We start from the raw sequence: 25,988 nt of genomic DNA, 5'->3' as shown, positions 1-25,988 counted from the left end.
GGTGACAAATAGAATTCAACTTGAATGAATTCTTACATTAAAACTCCAACTCTTATCCGCCAATAATAGAGGAAGCGAAAAGAGTGGCAGAAAAGCCGTATCTAAATTAAGGGAGAAATATATCATAATAAAATAATTTTAGAAAAGTGTAATACAGTCAGTCCTCCATACCTCCTGGTTCTGCACCTGTTGATGCACTATCCGTGATACGGAAGGTTGACTTTAAGGGACTTGAGCATCAGTGGATTTTGGAAACTGTGTGGGGAGTGAGGATGCCCTAGAACCAATCATCCATGGATATCAAGGGACGACTATACACACTACCATCATGCCAGCAACAAAATATCTATTCCACCTTAGCCCATGCTTCTTTTTAAAAGTTTTACCTATTTCATCTAATTTTTTTTCCACTTCTTCCATGATTGCCAAACTAACAGCTCCCAAATGATATATATAAGAGCTCTAGAGCTAAAATGCAAGTTTCTTTGTAAACTCAATCCTGATTATATGATTCACTATAGTATCATTTTTGGAAAATTCAAAATTGGAATGTTAAGATTTTATTACCTTATTTACTCACCAGTGGATAATGTGGTCTGAGTTTACCAGTATATCGATAACCTGCCCATGGGTCAGTATTAATATCACCTTCCACAGTCCAGGAAGACACTTCTCGCTTTGCCTTTTCATCCTCTGGGAGACGGAAGAATAGATGTGAGAGGAAAGAAGAGAAGGAGGGAAAGGAATGTTTCAGTTGTCAAGCTAGTGAGCAGCAGCATACTTTGAATATCTCTTGTTTAAAACCAAGCCAACAAGCCCAGGCACAAAAATCCACCAAACTACTACCCTAACCTAAATCACCAAAGCAACTGCTTTACTGCTATATTCAAAAACCCGTATAACTCCTTTTCGAAGATCTAAGGTCTTAGAAGAAAAAAACTCCATGTAAACATATACTACGTTTTTACATAATATCGAACAGGAACAGCTCATACACAGCTTTTCTAAATGCATTCTTGCCACATCAATTTATAGAAAGCCCATTTTAAAACATGAAACATAAGCCGTAATAAAACCTACCCAAGTGAGATCAGATGTTACAAATGAATTATGCTCTTACTAAAAGAACAGATCCTAAGTAATCCCAAAGCAACTTTAAAATAAAAAATAATTATTTCTCACAAAGTTGATCAATGGCTTTCAAGTCAATATTTCAATTCACTTTGAAAACTTTATGATCATCATTTGCCTCTTTTCAGAAATGGGGTAAAGGAAAGAGGCAGGAAAAAGGCAAAGACAAGGGAGGGAACAATCTGTTGAAAGTTCAGCAGAAAAATTAAGAATCACATCCATACACACAATAGTGTCAGTTATTAATCTACATGTGCTGACTGAAATATACGCAAGAATTCTACTCACACAGAAGACACTCTTTGGTGCCTGTGATGTCAACACACTGGCTGCACCTCTTATCCACACAGTAAAATAAAACTACAAACCTAAGACTTTAAATAGCGGGAATACAAATCCCTCGTGGACCAAGTATTGGCCTAAACACCTCCCAGTGCACTCAGACCTTTTCCTGATTATTGTCATTCTACCATAGGTTTTAAAAGTCAAACCTCAAACTGATTTTAGAAGTGTCTGAAAGAAATAAAAATAAAACTCCCCTCTTAAAAAAATCTATTTAAAATACAAAATGAAGGAAACTAGATGTAATCATAAAATGTTAAAGTTAGAGAAGATCTTAAAGACAATCTAGTGTTGTTTCTTTATTGTACATATGAGGAAACAGAGACTCTGTGGTTCACATAGCTGTGACAAGAATGCCAGCCCCAGTCCAGTACTCTTTAAGAGCATGTGGCTAACTTTGGAAAGGCCCTTAAGGTACAATTGACAAGAATGCAAAAATACAGAAAATCCATTCATATTACTTTGGAAGAGAATATATTTATACTATTACATATAAAGGAATAGAAAGATACCATGCTACTGAATTTTAAAATATCTTTCTCCCCTCTGGAATTCTAGAAAGTCACTGTGAATGTTAATATCAATGGGAAAACTTTCTCATCACAGGACAAAAACAAACTTCATCCATTGCTACTTGGGTCAAACATGACAGAAAACAGTTCGAAATGGGGGCCAACTGAGCCTGCTTCAGCTATGAAGTACATCAAGTGATTTTGTCTGAAACATGAACCTCAAAAACAATTTTCTCCCAAAACCCAGGAGAGAATAGCAATCAAGACGCAGGCTTTTTGCACTAGCATACTCCTGGGGAGGGAACAGGGAGAAGGTGAGGGTGTAAAAACCTTTTAAAGCTTCCTGTTGATCTGGATTTTACCCTTCCACAGTCTATATTCAAAAGAGAATTTAGGTCCAGGAACAGCAGCTCAGGCCTGTAATCCCAGCACTTTGGGAGTTCAAGGTGGGTGGACTGCTGGAGCTCAGAAATTCAAGACCAGCTTGGACAACATGGAAAAACCCGTCTCCACAAAATATATGAAACTTAGCTGGGCATGGTGGCACACGCCTGTAGTCCCAACTACTCAGAAGGCTGAGGTGAGGTAGAAGGATTGCTCCAGCCCAGGAGGTTAAGGCTGCAGTGAGCCATGATTGCACCACTGCACTCCAGCCTGGGCAACAGAGGAACATTGTCTCAAAAAAAAAAAAAGTAAAGCAAACAAATAGTATAACCCAAAACTACCACGACAACGAAAGTTGAATATCGCAAGTTCTTCTCTCATCTCTAGGTATAATTTACTTAACGGAAATTCATGCTTGAAAAGAAAATTCACTTACATTTTAGGATCAATTTGATCTCAGCCTTAGGTGCTAACCACATAATAGACCATTAATAAATCTGAATTGAGCTGATGGTAGCACAACTGTATAATAACTAATCTTTTTGAAAAGACTGTACAACAGGACAGTATAAATAAACATTTGTAATCTGTCTTCCAAACATTACAATGCAACAGTCCCACGTAAAATGCAGGTAGTGTCATATGTATGTGATACATCCAAGGTCTGGCCCAAAGCTCATCACAGTCAGGCCTTGTTCTTTAAAAAGTTGTATGCAGGCTGCTTCCTCTGGTCAGCTGACACAAAATAACTACACGTCTAAGCTTTGCATGGGACAGGATTTTCTAATCAAAATTCTGACTCAAGTCTTCCAGATATGATAATTAGTTTTTGAGTATTTACTACGCATGGTACACATGCTAAACACTTCTCATGGATTTGCTTATTTAATCCTCACACAAACCTGTGATTCCAGCATCTTGTAGGTGAGACTTAGAGTAACCCATGGTCGCAAAATTTGGTGGAGCCAGTTTAAGACATTACATAACACCTTCTCTCTGTAATCCAAAAATCAAGCCCACTAGTGTGAATGGGTAGGGGAGTGGAAGAAAAAGTATCACTTTGAGTTATTTTATTAATTGCGGTTTTTTTTGTTTTGTTCTGTTTTTTCATTTTATTTTTTTTATTGAGACGGAGTCTCCCTCTGTCACCCAGGCTGGAGTGCAGTTGTGCGATCTCGGCTCACTGCAAGCTCCGCCTCCCTGGTTCAGGCCATTCTCCTGCCTCAGCCTTCCGAGTAGCTGGGACTACAGGTGCCCGCCACCACGCCCGGCTAATTTTTTTGTATTTTTAGTAGAGACGGGGTTTCACCGTGTTAGCCAGGATGATCTCATCTGCTGACCTCGTGATCTGCCCGCCTCGGCCTCCCAAAGTGTAGGATTACAAGTGTAAGCCACCGTGCCTGGCCTAAATGCGGTTTTTATACCTTAATTTTGGCTATTCAAGATACTTGTCAAATTCTTCCACCTTCACTTCAGGAAAATGAGAAACAAAAACATTGAATATGCCAGTGATACATTAAAAAGTATACAGTAATAAAGTCTTGAGATGTGAAATGCTACAATTTCTACAGATCATACTAAAAGTAAATGGTGCTTAAGGTATACTGTGACAGAAGATACAATATAAAAAACATGCACCCAAGAATCAGCATTATGTGCTTTTAATTAAGGACTTTACCATCTGCATGGTCTTCTTTACTACGACAAGTAAAAAAACAAAAACAAAAACAAAAAAATCTACCTGAGTCATTTAACTCGCTTGAAAATTTCCTAATGCCTGCATTAAAAAATTAAGCTTCTATGACTAAGCAAACTCCAGATCCAGATGTTTCAGTGGTGAATTCTATCAAACATTTAAAGAAGAAATAATACCAATTCTACATAATCTCTTCCAGAAAATAGAAGTGGGAAATATATCCCATTTTATTTCATGAGTCCAGAATTGCTCCAATACCAAAACCAAATATATTAAAAGCAAATTATAGATCAATATATCCCATATGAATATCAATCAGAGATCAGTAGACACTACACTTAAAAAAAAAAAAAACCTAACTACATCATCTTCATGACAAGAAATGCTTGCTATGTGTTATCTCACTATCGTTTCTTGGACCGAAGTGCTAACTTTAAAGATGCATTGGTTCCTTTCTAGCGCAACATTGTGTTTCCCCAGTGCTTTTCTCGATACTCTTCTTGTCTCTGGAGATCACCCTTCCCCACACCATTCCCTCCTCTAGGACTGTCACTCAACATTTACTGTAGTCAACTTATTAGGGTATGAAAGATACGGAGCTGGCCACCTGAGGATGATCTCTATCCACCATAGCCAAAGAGATTAAATACAGCAGGCTCATCCACCGAAAAAAGTTATCCCAAAAGATCCAAGAGAGCAACAGCTATAAGATAGCACCATAATAAACACTAGAAGTATAAGTAAAATGTAAATAGCCTACATCCAGTGTTGTAATAATTACCTTCTTTTTATATAGGGAACACCTGCTGTTTATTCCCTTGTAGTGTAAATCAAAAGGAAATAGCCCTGCCCTTAAATATCCAGTATTGAAGAAATAGGCACACATCAATGAGTTAGCAAATCTGAGAGGCCCATTTTAGGCTTTTTTACTAACATACTGTTTAACCTCAACCCTTTATTACTTACCAATGCTTTAACTTCCTGGATACAAAATGCTAATAACTGGCTCAAAGAGTTCTGCAAAATACCTAACACATTAGAAATACAGGATGTATGTAATGCATGAATGAATAAAGTTAAGTGAGATTACTTAAATCCATCTCTAAACTTTGACAGAGGTAACAAATCAACAAGTCCTATCTTTTATGCGTTGATAAACTTACACTGAATCACATCATTTTTCCTCATCTCTAACCACATTTCTCCCACAACAACCTAGCATGTCCATTACATGTAGACGTTGCTTTATACAACCACAGAAAATTTATCTTTTTAAAATCTGTATTTCCCTGTTCCTTCAAATGGTGGTTTGGCTGACCTCAATTAGATTTGTTTCGGTAAAAACAAACTACATTCAAACTTCATTAAATCAGCTAACTCCAAAAAAAAAAAAAAAATACACAAGTAGATGAATATAAGACACCAAGATTACATATGTAGAAACAGAAACCTTATACCAAGAACCATGTAAATAAATAGCCATGTTATTTCCCACTTCAAATTAAATCAAGCTTTGATCCATCAGGATGGCAATGCTATACAGAACAGAAAGCCCTTGTCAACTTTCAGGCAACTGTGACAGGTTTTCTTAGACCAGCCACACTAATGACGTGAATTTACAGGATAAATTAGCTGGAGCAAAAAAGGCTATGTGAATTTCAGCTACATCACTGTGGCTAACAGTAATAGCTAAGAAGCTGCTAAAAAAAAAAAAAAAAAAAAAAGAAGCTGCTAATAGTTTTACTTTGTGGTGTCACACACAAAACCTCAAAAAAGAAAATTAAACATTAGACTGCAGGTAGTAACATTAAAACACCAAAAAACAAAGTAATATAGTTTTGAGTAGAAAAAGCAATACAAATTGAAACTAAAAGAAACCAAAAGGGATCTGGTTAAATGAAGCCAAATCACTCACATAAGCCCTGACTACTATATGCAAACACTTTCAGCAACACAAGAAGGTGTCAAAAGATTAGAGTATCATCAGGTATGGCTCAAGTAAGATCCATCTATACTAACAACTATCTCATATTTTCATGTTAAATATGTAAAACAAGATTAAGATATTATTCAGACATATTTTATTTGCATTACATATCACAAAGAATTTAAAATATGTCATAATTCTAGTATTCAGGATTATACTTTCAGAACTTTCAAATATACACCTTCAGAACTGGAAGAATTCTTGTTTTCTGGCACAAATGCCACTTCTAAGACAAATGGTATAAAAATTTGTGATTGTACTTACTTGCTTTCTTATGCAGTAACTTGTGAGTAGCCCAACTTCCTTTAAAACATTCCTAAAAGAACAAAAAAGGAAATTAGTGTCAGGCCTTCCTTAATGAGAAACGTTTTAAGGAATATTGTATATAAGCAAGAGTTACTATAAACTATTTGCAAAAATCAAGACCTGTAACTTTGCAAATTAAATATTTGGAAAAAATTAAGAAATGACACCTGTTCAATATTCACCTCAAAAAGCAACCTAAACTTTACTTCAAATAAGCAAGGAACATTAAGCTAAATGTTATATAGTAGTCATAGTTATATTTCAATTTTATGTCAACAAATTATTCTGAAGTATTTCAAAAGAATCATTAGACAACCAATCATACACTGAAAAAAACTGGAAGAAAATTTTTGCAGATTCTTTTATTTACAGTAGTTAGGTTGCAAATCAGTCATACACACACACTAAAAGCACCCATGTGAGTAGTTACTATGTGACACAGCCCTGAGGCTATAAGCTGTGTGAGGGAAGGGATGGTATCAAAGTTTACCACTATTGCCCAGAGCCAAGCAGGGTGCCTGGCTCTGCTAGGGTTTCAGTAAATGCTTGACTGAATGATCAGCATTAATAACGAGAAAGACTTTTCATTTAGGAAAAAATGTTCATGTAACATATTTCAGACACTAGTAAGAAGTGACAAACTAGGAAAATGAATTCAAGTAATTAACTGAATTCAAGTAAGGAACTCAAGTAATAAAGGAAAAGAATAATTCGACCAGACATAGACTTTATGTTTTGAGGTTGATGGCTTCTCCTTCAAAGAGTTCCAAGTTACGCAAATAAATTATTAAAAATGCTAAGAAAATTCATAAAGTCCTACAAATGTTTTATCTTTGTAGACATAAAACTAGTAAGACATGGACAAGAAGAAAGCTAAGGAAAAAAAAAAAAAAAAAAAACGGGAAAAAAAAATCCCCAGGACTATGTAGTTAATCAAATCATATGACACTAAAGCTGCCTTCTGTAAAGGCTTGCCCAAGGGACTCTGAAAGATCAGTTTCCCCATCCTTGACTAGAATCTTCACTACTTTCTCTTTATTCTTCCTGTAGCCTCCACAGCCGGCAACAGTTAAGTGAAGAAAATCCAGGTCATCCCTATCTCTACAGCCTACAACCTAAACAGATTCCAAATGTATAAAAAGGTATCTACAACATTAGAGATTTTTCAGTTTTGAAGCTAAAACCGAGCTCAGTCTTTTGGGGAGATTGGGTTAGTCTGGTAAGCAGAACAATGGCACCTCAAAGATATCCATGTAATACTCCTCAGAACCCAAGGAATGTGTAAATATGTTAGGTTATATGACAGAAGGTGGGGGGTTGGCCTCTTGTCCCTTCTCTGAGTTTTCATTAACTGAACTCATACTGCAGGAAGAAAGACTAAGATTTGTCAACACACCTGGAAGGACTCTTCACAAACCGTGTGTGTTCTGCAGGCCTAAAAGACTGTCCCAGGCCACTTGTTCTTCAAGCCCACTGAGTTCCCCTAAAAATCATTTACAATCCCCATAAAAACATCCACATTTCCCCATCTCCTTTTCCCCTAAGAACTAGGGTATAAGCATCTGTACCCCAGTGGGTTATTAGACATTCTGTGATTCTCCCCTATGCACACTAAGAAATTTGTATACCATTTCTCCTATTAATCTGCTTTTTGTAAGCTGATTTTTCGGTGAACCTTCAGAGGGCAAAGGGGAAATTTTCCCTTGGGTCTTCACAGCCATCATTAACTAATATTTTGAAATTCAGCATATACATTGAAAAGTAGCTACTCAAACAGCCATGTATTCTCCTCAGAGGATTTCAGAATGCTTTATACTTGGTTCATGAAACATCCATCAAATTCTAGCTTTTTAACAAGAGGGCTGATAGAATTATTCTCATTAAATAAGGACTTGTCTCACAAAACAGATTCATTAGCTAAGGGCTTATATTTCAAAATATAGGAGCATAAAGTAACCAAAATATTCATAATAAACACCTCTCACCTCCGTAAGGACAGCGATCTTTCTCTTCCTTACTGGGGCCATGAGGCAACCAAGTCATGGTCTTCAACATCATTAATGGTGTCAAAACATTCCCACATCTCCTAAGAACTCTCTAAACCTAAATAATATTCCTTCCCTAAATCACAACTTCACTCTTTTTCTTCCTCTTATTCACCAGAAGAAGAGGAATACTCAAAATCCTGAAAGACTATCCATTCTCTGAAGAGTTAATTTCTGACTCCTTAACTGGGCAATCTTTCCCTCCTCATCTCTAACAAATGAACCAAAGACCTAACTAACCTAGATTTAGAGTTCCCCAGGCAAACACCACACTTCCCAATCTCTTCCCTTTGTACAACCTGACCTACCTAATCCTAACACTCACCAAACACTCACCGTTATAACTGTGTCCTCAGAAGCTTTACCCATTCCATTAGGTCTGTTTCAAATACTACTTTCTCTAAAAAATGTCCACACTTCACTCCACCCACAAGCTTAACATGTCACATGTACTTATTCAATACTCGCTGAAAAGCACTTTGTCTTACTCTTTATTCTCCACTTATTTAATAACACCAAGGCATTATTATAACCAGTAGGTAAAACTTCAGTTTTCAACCCAAGACAACATGCTTTTTCTTTAGCACCAACAATAATTTACTAAATTTAGGAGCTTATGAACCCAAAATATCTAAGACAGGCCTCAGTCACTTTAGAAAGTTTATTTTGCCAAAGTTAAGGATGCACCAGTGACAGCCTCATGAGGTACTGATGACATGTGCCCAAGGTGGTCAGGGTACAGTTTGCTTTTACACATCAATCAATACATGTAAGACTTACACTGGTTCCATCTGGAAGGGCGGGACAATTCAAAGTGGGGAAGAAGCCTTCCAGGTGACAGATTTAAACATATTCTGACTGACAATTGGTTGAAAGTGTTATTACCTGTAGAAAGGAATGCCTGGGTTAAGACAAGGGGTTATGGAGATCAAGGTTTTTACCATGCAGATGAAGCCTCCAGGTAACATAACAGGCTTCAGAGAAAAGAGATTGCAAATATTTCTTATCAGACTCAAGGTCTGTGTTGATGCTAAAGCTGGAAGGGCACATCCAACTTCCACTTCCAGTCATGGCCTGAACCAGTCTTTCAGGTTAGAGTGCCCTGGCCAAGAAGGGAGAGTCCATTCAAATAGTTGCTGGGGGCCAGGGTAGGACGGCAGTTCAAATTTTATTTTTTTTTGGTTTATAAGCTAAAATGGGATATGTGGTTCTCAGCTCTGGCTCCTCATTAAAATCCTATGGAATGCTTTTCTTTAGAAATAAATAGCCATGTTATTCCCCACTTCAAATTCAATCAGAATCTCCGGGAATTTGCTACGTAGATAATTCTTATTTATTTCCAGTACTGTGAATCACTGAAGAGGAAAAAAGTCAGAGTTAAGAGAAGGTGCTCTCATTTCACTTCCAGAACAAGTCATTTCCTACTGAAACCGCCACTACAAAATTATAACTCAAACAGTGAAAGAGCTCTGACCTAACCAATTCTGTCTTGCTTCTAACCTCCAATCTGTCCTTGTTCATTCCTGGGCATAGGCCAAACTTGTTCATTCCTAGGCAGAGGCCAAACTAACTTTGGGAGAAACTTAGTTTATAGTTTAAAACAAGGGTCCCCAAACCCCAGGCCAGACTGCTACTGGTCAGTGGCCTGTTAGGAAGCAGGCCGCACAGCACAAGGCGAGCAACAGATAGGCTGGCATTACCACATTACCGGGTGGAGCCTGAGCTCCACCTCCTGTCAGATCAGCAGTGGCATTAGATTCTTAAAAAAGCGCACAAACTCTATTGTGAACTGCAAATGCAAGGATCCAGGTTGTACGCTCCTTATGAGAATCTAATGCTTGAAGACCTGAGGTGGAACAGTTTCATCCTGAAAACATATCCCCACCACCCCCAAGTCCATGGAAAAATTGACTTCCACAAAACTTTTCCCTGGTGCCAAACAGGTTGGGAACAACTTAAAGACAATAACAGCCCTTTCCCAAACCAAATTCTTCTTCCTAGAAACCAGACTGCCTTTGTAGGACTAACAAATTGGCCAAAAGATTAGAAATTATGTTTCAGGAGTCATGCAGCTGGAGCTGGAGGCTACAAGATTCTGACCGTCCCCAAATCACCCCTGGGGATAACAACACTATTGTAAAACCTAAGATCAGTGCTTGAAATATTTTGCAGACCCTTCACTTGATGGATCAGATGCCATCATCCAGATGAGTAAACTGGCTTATGTGGTCTTGTGGCCCCTACCCAGGAACTGACTCGGCACGAGAGAGAGGTGACAATGTGCTAGCAGTCCCCTCTCTCAGCGCCGCCTCAGCCTCAGCGTCCGCTCTGGCCAAGCTTGAGGAGCCCTTCAGCCCACTGCTGCACTGTGGGAGCCCCTCTCTGGGCTGGCTGAGGCCAGAACCGGCTCCCTCTGCTTGTGGGCAGGTGTGGAGGGCGAGGCGCCGGTGAGAACTGGGGCCGCACACAGTGCTCAAGGGCCAGCTACAGCTCTGGTGGGCACAGGCTCTGTGGGCCCCGCACTCTGAGCAGCCAGCTGGTGCTGCCAGCCCCAGGCAGTGAGGAGCTTAGCACCCAGGCCAGCAGCTGTGGAGGGTCCCCCAGCACTGCCAGCCCACCCGCACCACGCTTAAATTCTCGCTGGGCCTCAGCCACCTCCCCACAGGGCAGGGCTGGGGACCTGCAGCCCACCATGCCTGAGCCCCCAGGCAGTGGACTCCCAGGCAGCCCAAGCCTCCCTGACAAGTGCCACCCCCTGTGCCACGGTGCCCGATCCCATCAACCACCCACGGGCTGACGAGTGCAAGCACCTGGCATGGCACTGGCGGGCAGCTCCGCCCACGGCCCTGGTGCAGGATCCACTAGGAGAAGCCAGTTGGGCTCCTGAGTCAGGTGGGGACTTGGAAAACTTTTATGTCTAGCCGAAAGGATTGTATATGCACCAATCAGCACTCTGTGTCTAGCTCCGAGTTCGTGGATGCACCAATCAGCACTCTGTATCTAGCTAATCTGGTGGGGACTTGGAGAACCTTTAGGTCTAGCTAAAGGATTGTAAATGCACCAATCAGCACCCTGCGTCTAGTTCAAGGTTTGTAAACGCCCCAAAATCAGTACTCTGTGTCTAGCTAATCTAGTGAGGACTTGGAAAACTTTTGTGTCTAGCCAACGGATTGTAAATGCACCAATCAGCACTCTGTGTGTCTAGCTCAGGGATTGCAAACGCACCAATCAGCACCCTGTCAAAAAGGACCAATCAGCTCTCTGTAAAATAGACCAATCAGTTCTCTGAAAAATGGAGCAATCAGCAGGATGTGGGTGGGGCCAGATAATGTAATAAAAGCAGGCTGCCTGAGCCAGCTAGCAGCAACTCACTTCGGCAGGCTTCCACAGTGTGGAAGCTTTGTTCTTTCACTCTTCCCAATAAATCTTGCTGTTACTCACTCTTTGGGTCCGCGTTGCCTTTATGAGCTGTAACACTCACTGTGAAGGTTTGCAACTTCACTCGTGAAGCCAGTGAGACCACGAACCCACCGGGAGGGACGAACAACTCCAGACTCACCGCCTTTACGAGCTGTAACTCTCACCACAAAGGCCTGCAGCTTCACTCCTGAAGTCAGCGAGACCACGAACCCATCAGAAGGAAGAAACTCGACACGTCCAAACATCAGAAGGAAGAAACTCCAAACACACCATCTTTAAGAACTATAACACTCGCCGTGAGGGTCCACGGCTTCATTCTTGAAGTCAGCGAGACCAAGAACCCACCAATTCCAGACACAAGAGGATAGCTTTGACTCTCTCTGATTTCATCTCTGACCCAACTAATCAGTACTCCCGATTCACTGCCCACCCCCCCCAACCAAATTATCTGTAAAAACGCTGATCCCCATGTAGCAGGAAGAGCCGCAGACAAAACCCCTCAGACACCGAGTTAAAGAAGGAAGGGGTTTATTTGGACAGGAGCATTGACAAGACTCCTGTCTCAAGAGCCAAGCTCTCCGAGTGAGCAATTCCTGTCCGTTTTAAGGGCTCACAACTCTAAGGGGGTCCACGTGAGACTGTCGTGATCGATTGAGCAAGCAGGGGATAGGTGACTGGGGACTGCATGCAACGGTAATCAGAACGGAACAGAACAGGACAGGGATTTTTACAATGCTTTTCCATACAATGTCTGGAATCTATAGATAACATAACTCGTTAGGTCAGGGGTCGATCTTTAACTACCAGGCCCAGGACACAGCGGCAGGCTGTCTGCTTGTGGATTTCATTTCTGCCTTTAAGTTTTTACTTCTTTCTTTGGAGGCAGAAATTGGGCATAGGACAATATAAGGGGTGGTCTCCTTCCTTACCCAAATGCTCGGGGAGACTGATTTGAGTACTAAAACTCCCATCTCCCACACAGCTGGCTCTGCATGAGTAACTCTTTCTCTTTTTTTTTTTTTTTTTTTTTTTTTTTGAGACGGAGTCTCGCTCTGTCGCCCGGGCTGTAGTGCAGTGGCCAGATCTCAGCTCACTGCAAGCTCCGCCTCCCGGGTTCCCGCCATTCTCCTGCCTCAGCCTCCCGAGTAGCTGGGACTACAGGCGCCCGCCACGCCCGGCTAGATTTTTAGTAGAGACGGGGTTTCACCGGGCTAGCCAGGATGGTCTCGATCTCCTGACCTCGTGATCCGCCCGTCTCGGCCTCCCAAAGTGCTGGGATTACAGGCTTGAGCCACCGCGCCCGGCCTGAGTAACTCTTTCTCTACTGCAATTGCCTTGTCTTGATAAATCAGCTCTGTCTAGGCAGCGAGCAAGGTGAACCCACTGTATGGTTACACTACTTTAGCATCTATCAAATTAACCTGTGCAACTAACTCCCACCTTATTTTAGGCCCCACTGACTCGCAAACTACAACAGCTTCACAATGTATCTCCCCATCTTGAAACTTTCTCAAATTCTTTCCTATTCCAAACCATCCTAAAGTAGTGGCTAGAATTAACATTAAATGGTTTTCATACTGTGACCACCCATAATGTGTCCTATTACCTTAAAATCCTGTATTATCTCTTTTCCACCATCTCAAATCTAACATCAATTCATGTTGATGAGAGTGTGAGCAAATAAGCACACCATACAATGTTAGCAAGAAAGCTGAGTAGTCACCTGGTAACTACAAGGATTTGCATTTATCAAGATATAACATATATATAAATACTTACAAATACTTAATATGTAAACACATATACAAAGACAAAAAAATACTTTGACCCAGTAGCTCAATTCCAAATAGTTAACCAAAGGAAATAATCTGACAAACGAGCAAAACATATGCAACTTAATGCTCACTATAGCATTACTTATAATTGTGAAAAATTAAAAGAGAATTCAGATATACATCAATATAAAATAGGTTAAGTTATGATTTAATCATGCAAATGAATCTATGCAGTCATTAGAAGTAATGAAATTAGGTCGTGCTGCTCTTGTCAGTCAACATGGAGGCAGAAGAATCGGAGAAGGCCACAACAGAACAAAGGCACTGGAAGGGACAGACCAGACACTAGATGCAGAGAAGGAACAGGAGGAATCCAAAGAAAAGGCCTGTGGCAACAAGCAGCAGGTAGTGCCAGGTATTGTGTACCTGGGCCATATCTCACCACACTTCCGGCCCCTGCACATCCGCAACTTTCTTAGCACCTGTGGTGAGGCCAGACACGTTTTCTTTCAGGCTGAGGACTGGTTCATGAGATGCAAGAAGAAGGCAGTAGCAGCCGTGGGAGGGAAAAAAAGCAGTCCTACAGCAAGGACTACAACGAGGGATGGGTGGAGTTCCGTGACAAGCACAGAGCCAAGAGCGTGGCGGCCAGTCTACACAACACGCCTATGGGTGCCTGCAGGTGCAGCCCCTTCCATTATGACCTATGGAATCTCAAGTACTTGCACCATTTCACCTGGTCCCACCACAGCGAGCACCTTGCCTTTGAGCACCAGGTGCACAGGCAGATAGCGCCTGAGAGCGGAGGTCCCTCAGGCCAAGTGTGAGACCGTCTTCTATCTTCAAAGTGTGGAATGGGGACAACGCTCTTTTGCTGCTGATGGAGACCTTGTTCACCCAGATGGCTCCTGGACGTTTGCCCAACAGCCTACTGAGCAGGAACTGACGGCCCAGAAAGCAGCACAGCCAGGGAGGCATGAATGGGCTCACCTGGCAACTGCCCAGGACAAGACCTGCTCCAACAAAGCACTCCTGGCCAGGATCTTTGGAGCCCCACCACCCTCAGAGAGAGTGGAAGGACCTTCCCTAGTCAGGGACTCCTGAGGGTGAGGGAGGCCCCTTCCATCTCCTGGCCCCACTCTGCTTCCTGTCTACCTCATAATAGAATGATCATGACTACCCAGGTAGACATTTTATTGTGTTTCTCAGACCAGTGTCTCTGCACTGGTGAGGGCCCAAACGTGGAAGTTTTGTGGGCTTCCACTATTCCCCCATCTGAACTCCTGTACATGCCTGGCTAATTCATACTGTCACAATAGCATGACTATGACTATTGCATATGCTTGTTTTGTTTGATTCTTGGCTGCCTGCTGCTATAGGGTCCTCTTAAAATCCCACTTCCTGCCCCCAGGAAGGGCCTTGTAAGGGAAGGAGAAGTTCTACAAAGTTTCTTAAATCCATAAAGGATTTATCATTCCCCGGTTAAATGTTTGTATGTGTATATTCCAAGGCTGCTCCAGCTTGTTCTGGAAGGTTGACACAAGGCTAAATGAGTCCCAGATCAGGATACATGCCATTCCTTATTTGGGAAACCCTCTGACTTCTCATCACTAACTTCCTCTTTTCTTTGTCCTTTCCCTTCCTATTTAAGAAAGTTTTAAATTATTAGCCAAACGAGTTAAGGTTAGAGTGTGAGGTCCCATCCCAGCCAATGGGAATGGGGCACAGCCATCGGGGATTGCATCAGGATGTAAAAGTTATAAATGTCCCCGTCTCCTTTGTCCAGTGTGCTCTCGTGGCTGGACTGCTGGGGAGTGGACCCTTTCTGCAGAAAGTAAACTAGCCTTGCTGAGAGATCCTTTGTCTCAGAGTTTATTTCTTTACATCGAACTCCTGTGCCCATAAATTTCATGGCCCGTAGAGGGACACTGTTTCCCCTCGGTCCTTGGTCCTCTCTTGTGGGGAGGCGCCCAACCGTCCTGTTGCGGCAACCCCAGGGAGATACCCGGGGCTTACCTGCTGCGAGGAATACATTTGGATTCTCAGCAATGCAGGGGACAAGGAGAAACTTTTAAAATCGCGGGACCAGGAGACCTCATGCGTGAGCCAAGGTAGGAAAAACTGTTAGAGGGCAGCAAACTACTTCTTTAGTGGTCCTTCCTTGAGGGAATATGTGTGATGCATGTGAGTGAATGATTGCGGTTGAGAGAAAGTGACTGTAAGGCGAGTGTGGATTATCTTCAGGACAGAGAACAGGGGGAGAAAGTTATCTCCAGGGAACTGAGAATACACGCAATAGCGAGACTCCGTCTCAAAAAAAAAAAAAAAAGAAACTAAGACTAAAAAGGGGAAGGCTAATCCCAGGGGAAAAGGAGGAAACACATTTGAGCAGACAAGATACCTCTGAGCTGGAGGATCTGGGGGATTGAGTCTACTGGGAAAGTCTCACCCAATATGCGGAATACTTCTAGTAGGCCTGGAATTGGAAACCAGGTCAGAGATGAAGGAGGCAAGAAAGTCTGAATCCCTCCTGACAGTCCTTTAGGACTTATGCCTACACACTGGAAATAAAATGAAAGGACTAAACATAAGAAAAAGCAACTAATGATCAAGTATTGTTGCTTTCTGTGGACCCAAGAACCAATTTTAAATCCTGCTGTTTTCTGGCCAAAGCATGGCTCAAATGAAGACTGCGTCTGCCAGCTTCTAAAACTGTATGTTAATTGCAAGAGTCCTATGTCATCAGAAGAGACAGACTATGCCATGTGCTGGCAGCAGGGGCCAGTTTCTCTTTATCCCCTAAGGGATCTGAAGAAAGGGATGGAGGAGGGTAAAAAGAGAATATCCAGTGGGATCCCCTAAACCATCTTCCTCCATTTCTAGTCCCGCCTCCTCCTCCTCAGGCAACGGTAGTCCCACCTCCTCCTCCTCAGGCTCCATAGGCAGAAGCCTCTGATCTCTCCTTAAAAAGAGGGCTTGAGAGAGAGAGAACAACGTAGAAAGAATATTCAAAAATTTCCCTTTCCCTGTGCCTCCAAAGACCCAGCTTTTCAGTTCTTCCCTCTAAAGGAGGTGCCACAGGGTAGGGACACAATTGGATTCTTGAAAGCCCCTTAACCCCCTCTGAAGTCCCAGGTCTAAAGAAAGGGCTTAAGCCTTTGCTAGATGACCCAGAGAGAGTAGTAGAGCAAATTGACCAGTTTTTAGGTCTCAAACTATATACTTGGACTGAATTAATGTCAATCCTGGGTATCCTCTTTTCCTTTTTTTTTTCCTTTGAGACGGAGTCTCGCTCTGTGGCCCAGGCTGGAGTGCAGTGGCATAATCTCGGCTCACTGCAAGCTCCACCTCTCGGGTTCACGTCATTCTCCTGCCTCAGCCTCCCAAGTAGCTGGGACTACAGGCGCCCGCCACCACGCTCAGCTAATTTTTTGTATTTTTAGTAGAGACAGGGTTTCACCATGTTAGCCAGGATGGTCTCGATCTCCTGACCTCGTGATCCACCTGCCTCAGCCTCCCAAAGTGCTGGGATTACAGGCGTGAGCCACTGCACCTGGCTGGTATACTCTTTTCAAAGGAAGAGTGGAACATGATCCGTAGAGCTGCTATGGGGACCTGGGAACGTGATAACCCTGCCAGTCAAAATATTCCAGCAGCGAATGTTACATTTTCTGCTCTGGACGCACAATGGAATAATAATAATGCTGTTCACCAGGAGAATAAGAGGGATCTACAAGAATTAATTATAAAAGGTATCAAGGAGTCTGCACCCAGACCCCAAAACCTCACTAAGGTCTTTGATGAACAAGAGAAAGATGAGGAATCTATGTACTAGACGGAGTAAGGGAGCAGATGAGAAGGTACACTGATATAGATCCTGACAGTCCACTAGGACAAGGTATGTTAAAATTACATTTTGTTACCAATAGTTGGCCAGATATTGCAAGGAAGCTACAAAAGATAGAGAGGTGGAAAACTCGGTCAACTGAAGAACTTTTAGAAGCAGCACAGAAAGCATACGTGAGAAGGGATGAAGACAGATAAAAACAAAAGGCAAAAATTTTTTGGCAGAGTTCACCAGGACCAAATATACCTGGGATGAGATTTTGACCAGTGCCCACGGGGGCCATCGCACACAGTTAGGGGGCAAGGTCGAAATGGAACATGGGAAGTCCATAGCATGTGTCATAAAAGTTGGAGACGTAGAGCAGATGAAGAGAAATCAAAGCAAAAGAGCTCCAGAAGAGAATGAGAAGGGGGACAGGACAGGTATCATAAATGTGGAAAAACAGGTCATTTTAAGAGAGAATGCCCTGAGCTAAAATCCACAGACGAAATTCCATGCCAACCTTCGGAGAGGAAGAACAGGGAAGTCGGAGGCTCTTTCTTTTCCACCTTGATTCCCACCAAGAGCCCTTGATAAATTTAGAGGTGGAACCAAACCATGAACTAGTAACATTCCTCACTGCTTCTGGAGCAACTTGTTCTCCCTTATGCTTTTCTCCAAGTGGCCTAAGCTGTTCTCCAGAAGAGCTACTAGTATCTGGGGTGGAAGGAGAGAAGTTTAAGGCCAAAATCCTAGAAGATACAGAAGTCAGATACAAAAATCGGGCAGCTAATATTCAATTTCTATTATTTCCTGAAGCAGGCACTAATTTGTTAGGAAGAGACTTAATGCTAAAGTTAGGTCTTGGATTGCAAGTAGGGCCAAAGGGGTTCCTTCCCTCTCTCCACCTGCTAACTATCACTGAGGAAAGGAAAATCCATCCGGACTTATGGTCAAGAGAAGGAAACCAAGGGAGGTTACAGATTCCCCCGACATAAATACATTTAAAGGTTCCAAGGGGGAGTAGCCCAGAGGAAGCAATACCTGATTTCCTTGGAAGGCCGGGTAGGACTAAAACCTGTGACTGAAGGCCTTATTAAAGATGAACTTTTAGAGCCTTGCATGTCTCCATATAATACCCTTATCCTACCTATCAGGAAGTCTGATGGATCCTACCGATTAGTACAAGATCTCAGAGCTATAAATGAAATAGTTCAAACCACTCACCCTGCTATGCCAAATCCATATACTAAACCTTAGTAAAATTCCGTAAAGTCATCAATGGTTTACTGTAATAGACTTAAAGGATGCTTTCTGGGCATGTCCTTTGGCTGAGGACAGCCGAGATCTATTCACATTCAAATGGGAGGACCCCCATACAGGACAGAAGCAGTAGTACCAGTGGATAGTACTGCCCCAGGATTTGCAGATTCACCAAATATTTTTACTCATGCTCTAGATGGCATTATTAGAGAGACAGACACTCCACCACATTTACATTTAATCCTATATATGGATGACATGCTTATATCTGGAGAAGATATAGAAAAAGAAAGTCAATACTCTGTGTATTTCCTGAATCACTTACACTCTAAGGGACTGCAGGTCTCCAAAAAAAAGCTCCAGTATGTAGAACCAGAAGTTAGATATTTAGGTCATCTAATTAGCACGAGCGAAAGGAGAATAGGACCTGAACAGGTCAAGGGAAATGTCTCCTTGCCCCTGCCTCAAACAAAACAGGAACTTAGAAAATTTCTGGGATTGATTAGATACTGTAGATTATGGACTGATTCTTATGCATTAAGAAGTAAATCGCTATATGAGAAATTAACTAAAAATGGGCCAGACCCGCTTATAAGGACTTCTGATGAAGTAGACCAAACAAATGAATGAAAAGCATGATTGATATCCGCCCCTGTCTTAGCCCTGCCTTCTTTAGAAAAACCCTTTCATCTTCTTGTTAACACAGACAATGGAGTGGCCCTTGGAGTACTCACTCAAGAACATGGAGGCCACCAGCAACCAGTTGCCTTTCTGTCCAAAGTCTTAGATCCAGTTGCCAGTGGGTGTCCCCAGTGCATCCAGTCTGTGGCAGCCACTGCCATATTAGTGGAAGAAAGCAGAAAGATTACCTTTGGGGGATACTTAACAGTAAGTACACCCCTTGAGGTCAAAGTCATCCTAAATCAAAAAGCGGAAAGCTAGCTGACTGATTCTAGGATTTTAAAGTATGAGGCTATCCTACTAGAAAGAGATGATCTAACCATAACTACTGACAGTTCACTCAACCCTGCCAGATTCTTAACAGGGAATCCATTGCTGCAGACAGAGCATTTGTGTCCAGATTTAATTATCATACCAAGGTTCGACCAGACCTATCTGAAACCCCTTATAAAACAAGAAAACATTTGTTCCTAGATGGATCCTCTCGGATGTTTGATGGAAACAGGCACAGTGGATATGCTGTGGTGGATGCAGAAACTCTTGAGGAAATTGAATCAGGGCAATTACCTGATACCTATTCCACCCAAGGCTGTGAACTATTTGCTCTCAGTCAGGCCCTTAAATATCCAGAAAATGAGATAGGAATCACTTACACAGACGCTAAGTACGCTCTTGGGGTAGCGCATACATTTGGAAAAATTGGGACAGAAAGAGGCCTGATGAACAGCCAAGGTCGAGAGCTTGCTCATGAGTCATTAGTGACTTGTGTTTTAAATAATCTCCAGCTACCAGGAGAAACAGCTATTGTGCATGTCCCTGGACACCAGCATGACTTTTCATTTGAAAATAGAGGTAATAATCCTGCAGATTAGGTAGCCAAAAGAGCAGCAAGGGCTGTGAAACAAATATTTCATCTAACTCCCTGCCTCCTCTCCCCCAAATTAGCTACTTTCTCTTCTGCCTAAAAGGAAAAACTGAGCGAAATGTGGGCTAAAGAAAATACAGAAGGGAAATGGATTCTCCCAGATCAGAGAGAGATGCTCTCCAAACTCCTTATGAGAGAAGTTCTGTCCCACTCACACCAAGGAACGCACTGGGGCGCTCAGGCCCTATGTGAGGCTGTCCTCAGTCTACGGATGTACTCGGATCTATACCCTGGCCAGACAGGTCACTGACAGCTGCATTATCTGTAAGAAAACTAATAAGCAGGCCCTAAAGAAACTACCTCTAGGAGGAAGAACACCTAGGCTAAGACCATTCCAAAGTGTTCAAGTTGATTATACCGAAATACTGCCAGTAGGCTGACTAAAATACGTATTAGTGATAGTAGACCATCCCACTCATTGGGTAGAGGCCACTCTTTTCTCAAAGTCCACTGCCACTAATATAATGAAGGCTTTAATTGAACATATTATACCATAGTTTGGATTAACAGAAAACGTTGACTCAGATAATAGGACCCACTTTACGGCACACATTATTACAAAACTGGCCCAAGTGCTGGACACAGAATGGGAATACCATATTCACTGGCACCCCTCCTCCTCCAAGAGAGTAGAAAGAATGAATCAGACTCTTAAAAGTCATCTAACTAAATTTTAGAGACTCACCTACCATGGACCAAATGCCTCCCTATTGCTTTATTCAGAATTGGGACAGCTCCCCGAAGAGATATACGTTCATCCCCCTGTGAAATGTTATATGGATTGCCTTGTTTGTATTCCTCAGCTGATGTGCCTACCTTTGAAACCAAAGATCAGTTCCTTAGAAAATACATATTTGGACTCTCTACTTTTTCTTCCCTTAAAACCAAAGGTCTTTTAGCACAAGCACCAACCTTGGAATTCCCAGTACACTCACATTAGCCTGGAGACCACGTCTTCATAAAGGGATGGAAGGAAGGAAGGCTCGCGCTAACCTGGGAAGGACCCTACCTCGTGTTATTGACCACCAAAACCGCAGTTCGCACTGCCCAGAAGGGGTAGACCCATCACACTTGAGTCAAGAAGGCGTCGACACACTCAGCATTCTGGGCTGTGGTCCCCGGGCCAAGTTCCACCAAGTTAAAATTAAGAAGAACCTAATACACCTTTGTTTCTATTTTTCTTTCTTTCCTCTCACTCTCTCTCATTTTATTATTAACATAACTAGATTGGAATCGCCTCAAGTGATACCCTTTGACACTTGTCTAGTGACAGTATGCGGGGACCTACATAACCAAAAACAACTAGCCTCCTCAGAAAAATATTTATGTCCTGGTCCCCCAATTAATCTAACAGTCTCTCACTCCCATAGATGCGATCAATTACAGCCAAGACACCACTTCTTCATTCCCACTGAATGGCAGCCTTGCAGCAGTTGGAACGATGTTCTACAGACCACTCAATACAGAGGCTGGACCTCTACAGGTGGCGTTTGTACTGAGCTTAGGCCTAATCTTTATTTTACCAAAGGAAGCACTTCCCCTGATTGCAAGCTTTGTCAGTGTAATCCTACTCTTATTTCTATTACTGATTCAACTAATATTGATAATCAGCCATCTCTATGGTATTGGGGCAAATGTCAACAGGAAGGATCCTATAGGCATGTTTGAAATACGCCTTCTCCCTCCTCCACCTTTCCCTTCTCCAACCCCAGTAGTCTTGGCTTTAAATCAAACTTCTATTATCCCGATTAGTCCCTTACTAAATGATAAGACAAAAGCATCAGTAGTACAAGTAAATGACTTAAAGCAGACTTTAGCTATTGAGACAGGGTATCAAGATGCAAATGCCTGGTTAGAATGGATTAAATATTCTGTCCGCACTCTAAACAAAAGCGACTGTTAAACTTGTACACACAGTAGGCCAGAGGCCCAGACTGTCCCCTTTCCACTTAAGTGGTCTTCACATGTGATGGATTTGGAGTGTGTGGTAGCTCTCTTTCAAGATTCTACAGCCTGGAATGATGAATCTTGCCAAGCTCTCTCTCTGCTATATCCTGAAGTACAACACCCTGCCGGTCAGCCCCTGAGGGCCATTCAGCCTCCATCTTCCAGGGTAAAGTTTGCCTCATGCCTCTCACGGCAGGAGAACTCAATATTCCTCGGAAATTTCACAGGAATGCAGGGAGGTAAGGCACTTCTAAGAGCTAACCCATCAGGCCTCCATCAGCCATCCTCAAGTGGGACATATGGTGGCACTGTGGGAGAGCACTTACTGGATACTCCACCGTATAACTGGAGTGGTACTTGCACTCCAGTCCAATTGCCTATCCCTTTTACCCTGGCATTTCACCGACAAAAAAAGGAAACACCCCACCACCACCATGCTAGAAGAGCTCCTTACGGATCCTTTGATCCTCATAGCTACCTAGACGCAACAGGTGTTCCAAGGGGGGTTCCTGATGAATTTAAGGTCAGAGATCAGATAAGTACTAGATTCGAGTCAACATTATTTTGGTGGGTCAGGATAAACAAAAATGTAGACTGGATAAGCTATATTTACTATAATCAACAATGATAAGTTAACTACAACAAAGACGTGGTTAGGGGAACTACAGATCAATTAAGACCTATCAGCCAAATGACACAGGAAAACAGAAAACGCAGTGCTGCACGTTCATTCTGAATAGCACGGCCCCAGACAGAAGTATAACAAGAGCCCTAGAGGGACTTGCTGCTTTATCAAACGAGCTAGCTAAAAACTCTGGCATAAATAACCCGTCTCTAGCTGGCTAGAAAACTGGTTTGGAAATTGGAAAGATACCCCAACCTCAATCCTCACTTCCTCAATAACTGTGTTAGGTATACTTCTACTTGGGGGACATTGTGTCATACCCTGTATTCGAGGGCTTATACAAAGGCTCATCAGTACAACCCTTAATCTATCCTCTGCCTCTCCCCAACCCTATTTGGAAAGGCTGCTTTTATTAGGGGATCAAGCCAAAAACAAAGTAGAGACTTGCTAGACAAGTTTGAAGAATTGTAAAACAAAAAGAGGAGAGAATTGTAAGGAATGGAGAAGTTCTTCAAAGTTTCTTAAATCCATAAAGGATTTATGATTCCCCAGTTAAATGTCTGTATGTGTATATTCCAAGGCTGCTCCAACTTGTTCTGGAAGGTTGACACAAGGCTAAATGAGTCCCAGATCAGGATACATGCCATTCCTTATTTGGGAAACCCTCTGACTTCTCATCACTAACTTCCTCTTTTCTTTGTCCTCTTTCCCTTCTTCCTATTTAGGAAAGTTATAAATTATTAGCCAACTGAGTTAAGTTTAGAGTGTGAGGTCCCATCCCAGCCAATGGGAATGGGGCACAGCCATCGGGGATTGCATCAGGATGTAAAGGTTATAAATGTCCCCGTCTCCTTTGTCCAGTGTGTTCTCTCGGCTGGACTGCTGGCGAGTGCACCCTTTCTGCAGAAAGTAAACTAGCCTTGCTGAGATCCTTTGTCAGTATTGATTTCTTTACAAGATCAAACTCCCGTGCCCAACAGCCTTTTTTCCAACTAGGGGAATAATGCCTAGCCCAGGTAATCTTTTTCTGTTTAGCAGTCACAGGTGAGGGTGGTATTAGCATCTTTTTTATGTAGAAAAAATTGACAGTTAATGGGGTGGACTCGGTTGGGAAGAAATAATTTCTTCCAAATGTATGTATAGAAAATAAAAATATTTTTATAAAAGAAAGAAGTAATGAAATTAATCTTACACATGCAAAGAAGTCTACAATGTCTTAGGTTTTAAAAAAAAATAGGTAAGTTAGAAAAGTGAAAAATCCACAAATATGTGGAAATGAAACACACTCTCAATCCAATGGGTCAAAGAAAAAGTCGCAAGGGAACTTCTACACAAATAAAAACAAAAACATATCCCATAAGTTTTGCATATCAAACCTTATGGAATACATAGTAAGAACCTTGGTCTTCACAATCCCTTATGTTAATCCAGACACTCCTTTCTATTAATTCCAGGCCCCTAGATAATAACTTGCCTCTTTCAACCAACTGCTAATCAGAAAATCTTTCTGAACCCACCTATGACCTATAAGCCCCCACTTCAAGTTGTCCCACCTTTGTGGACCAAACTCGTGCACATCTTGCATGTACTGATTAATGTCTGCCTGTAACTTCTGTACCCCTAAAATGTATAAAATCAAGCTGTAACCCAACCACCTTGGGTACACGTTTTCAAGAAATCCTGGGGCTGCGTCACAGACCTTGGTCACTCTTATTTGGTTCAGAATAAACTTCTTTAAATCTTAAAAAAAAAAAAAAAAAAAAACTTATGGGATACAGCCAAAGATGTTTCAAAAGGAAAGTCTACAGCTGTAAACATACACTAAAAAAGAAACACCTCAACCGGGTGTGGTGGCTCATGCCTGTAATCCCAGCACTTTGGGAGGCCAAGGCAGGGCGGATCACCTGAGGTCAGGAGTTCGAGACTAGCCTGGTCAACATGGTGAAACCCTGTCTCTACGAAAAATACAAAAATTAGCCAGGCGTGGGGGCAGGCGCCTGTAAGCCCAGCTACTCGAGAGGCTGAGGCAGAAGAATTGCTTGAATCCAGGAGGCAAAGGTTGCAGTAAGCCAAGATCGTGCCACTGCACTCCAGCCTGGGTGACAGAGCAAGACTCTGTCTTAAAAAAAAAAAAAAATTCACATTAACAACCCAACTTTTACCTCAAGAACTAGAAAAAGAAAAAAAGATAAAACCTAAGGCTAACAGAATAATATTAGAAACTAACAGGCAATAAGGAAGACTGAGGTGGAAGGACTGCCTGAGGCCAGGAATGCAAGAACTGCCTGGACAACATAACAAGACCCCATCTTTACCCAAAAAAACAAAAACAATGAAAAGAAAAAAAGTGGCCAACCCTTAGCTAGATTACCGAAGAAAAAGAGATAAGACTCAATAACTAAAAAGGAGGAGAGAAAATTTCCAAGCTCATTCTTTTTTTTTTTTTTTTTTTTTTGAGATGGAGTTTCACTCTTGTTGCTCAGACTGGAGTGCAACGGAGCAATCTCTGGTCACCACAACCTCCGCCTCCTGGGTTCAAGCAGTTCTCCTGCCTCAGCCTCCTGGGTAGCTGGGATTACAGGCATGCGCCACCACGCCTGGCTAATTTTGTATTTTTAGTAGAGATAGAGTTTCTCCATGTTGGTCAGGCTGGTCTCGAACTCCCAACCTCAGGTGATCCACCTGTCTCAGCCTCCCAAAGTGCTGGGATTACAGGCGTCAGCCACCACACCCGGCCCAAGTTCATTCTTTGAAACCAGCATTACCCTTATACCAAAGCCAGATACAGATTAAAGACCAGTATCCCTTATAAATATTGATGCAAAATCTTGAACAACACTAACAAATGAATTCAACAGCACACTGAAAGGACTACACACCATGACCAAGTGGAATTTATTCCGGGAATGCAAGCATATTCTAAAACGAAAATCAATTTAATACATCACATTAACAGAATGAAGGATAAAAATCACATAATCATCTCAATTGATTCAGAAAAACCATCTGACAAGATCTGATACTCCTTCAAAATAAAGACACTCAACAAACTAGGAATACACGAAAACTACCTCAACATAACAAAGCTCATATACAAGATGCCCATAACTAACATCAAACTCA

The 25,988-nt window shown here is 42.1% G+C and overlaps 1 protein-coding gene and 1 pseudogene across 3 annotated transcripts in view; one reads left to right on the top strand and one right to left on the bottom strand.

Moving 5' to 3' along the window:
* METAP1 (methionyl aminopeptidase 1) overlaps positions 1-25,988 on the bottom strand; it is a 75,352-nt gene that overhangs the window by 33,620 nt on the left and 15,744 nt on the right. For 2 of the 3 annotated variants that reach the window (XM_033214873.1, XM_033214871.1), the window contains exons 2-3: positions 6,317-6,368; positions 581-693 (exon numbers count right to left, since the gene is read on the bottom strand). In XM_033214873.1, the coding sequence (XP_033070764.1) occupies positions 581-693; positions 6,317-6,368 (165 nt within the window). Of the gene's footprint in view, positions 1-580; positions 694-6,316; positions 6,369-14,588; positions 14,616-25,988 lie in introns of those variants that run through there. The other variant, XM_033214872.1, reaches the window with a different exon arrangement.
* On the top strand, positions 13,769-14,864 carry LOC117085702 (annotated as a pseudogene).

Source organism: Trachypithecus francoisi, unplaced genomic scaffold (genome assembly GCF_009764315.1).
Source record: "Trachypithecus francoisi isolate TF-2019V2 unplaced genomic scaffold, Tfra_2.0 Lachesis_group1, whole genome shotgun sequence".
Classification (NCBI taxonomy): Eukaryota; Metazoa; Chordata; class Mammalia; order Primates; family Cercopithecidae; genus Trachypithecus; species Trachypithecus francoisi.
Note: the sequence above shows the minus strand (reverse complement) of the source record. Positions and strands in the feature narration are given on the sequence as shown.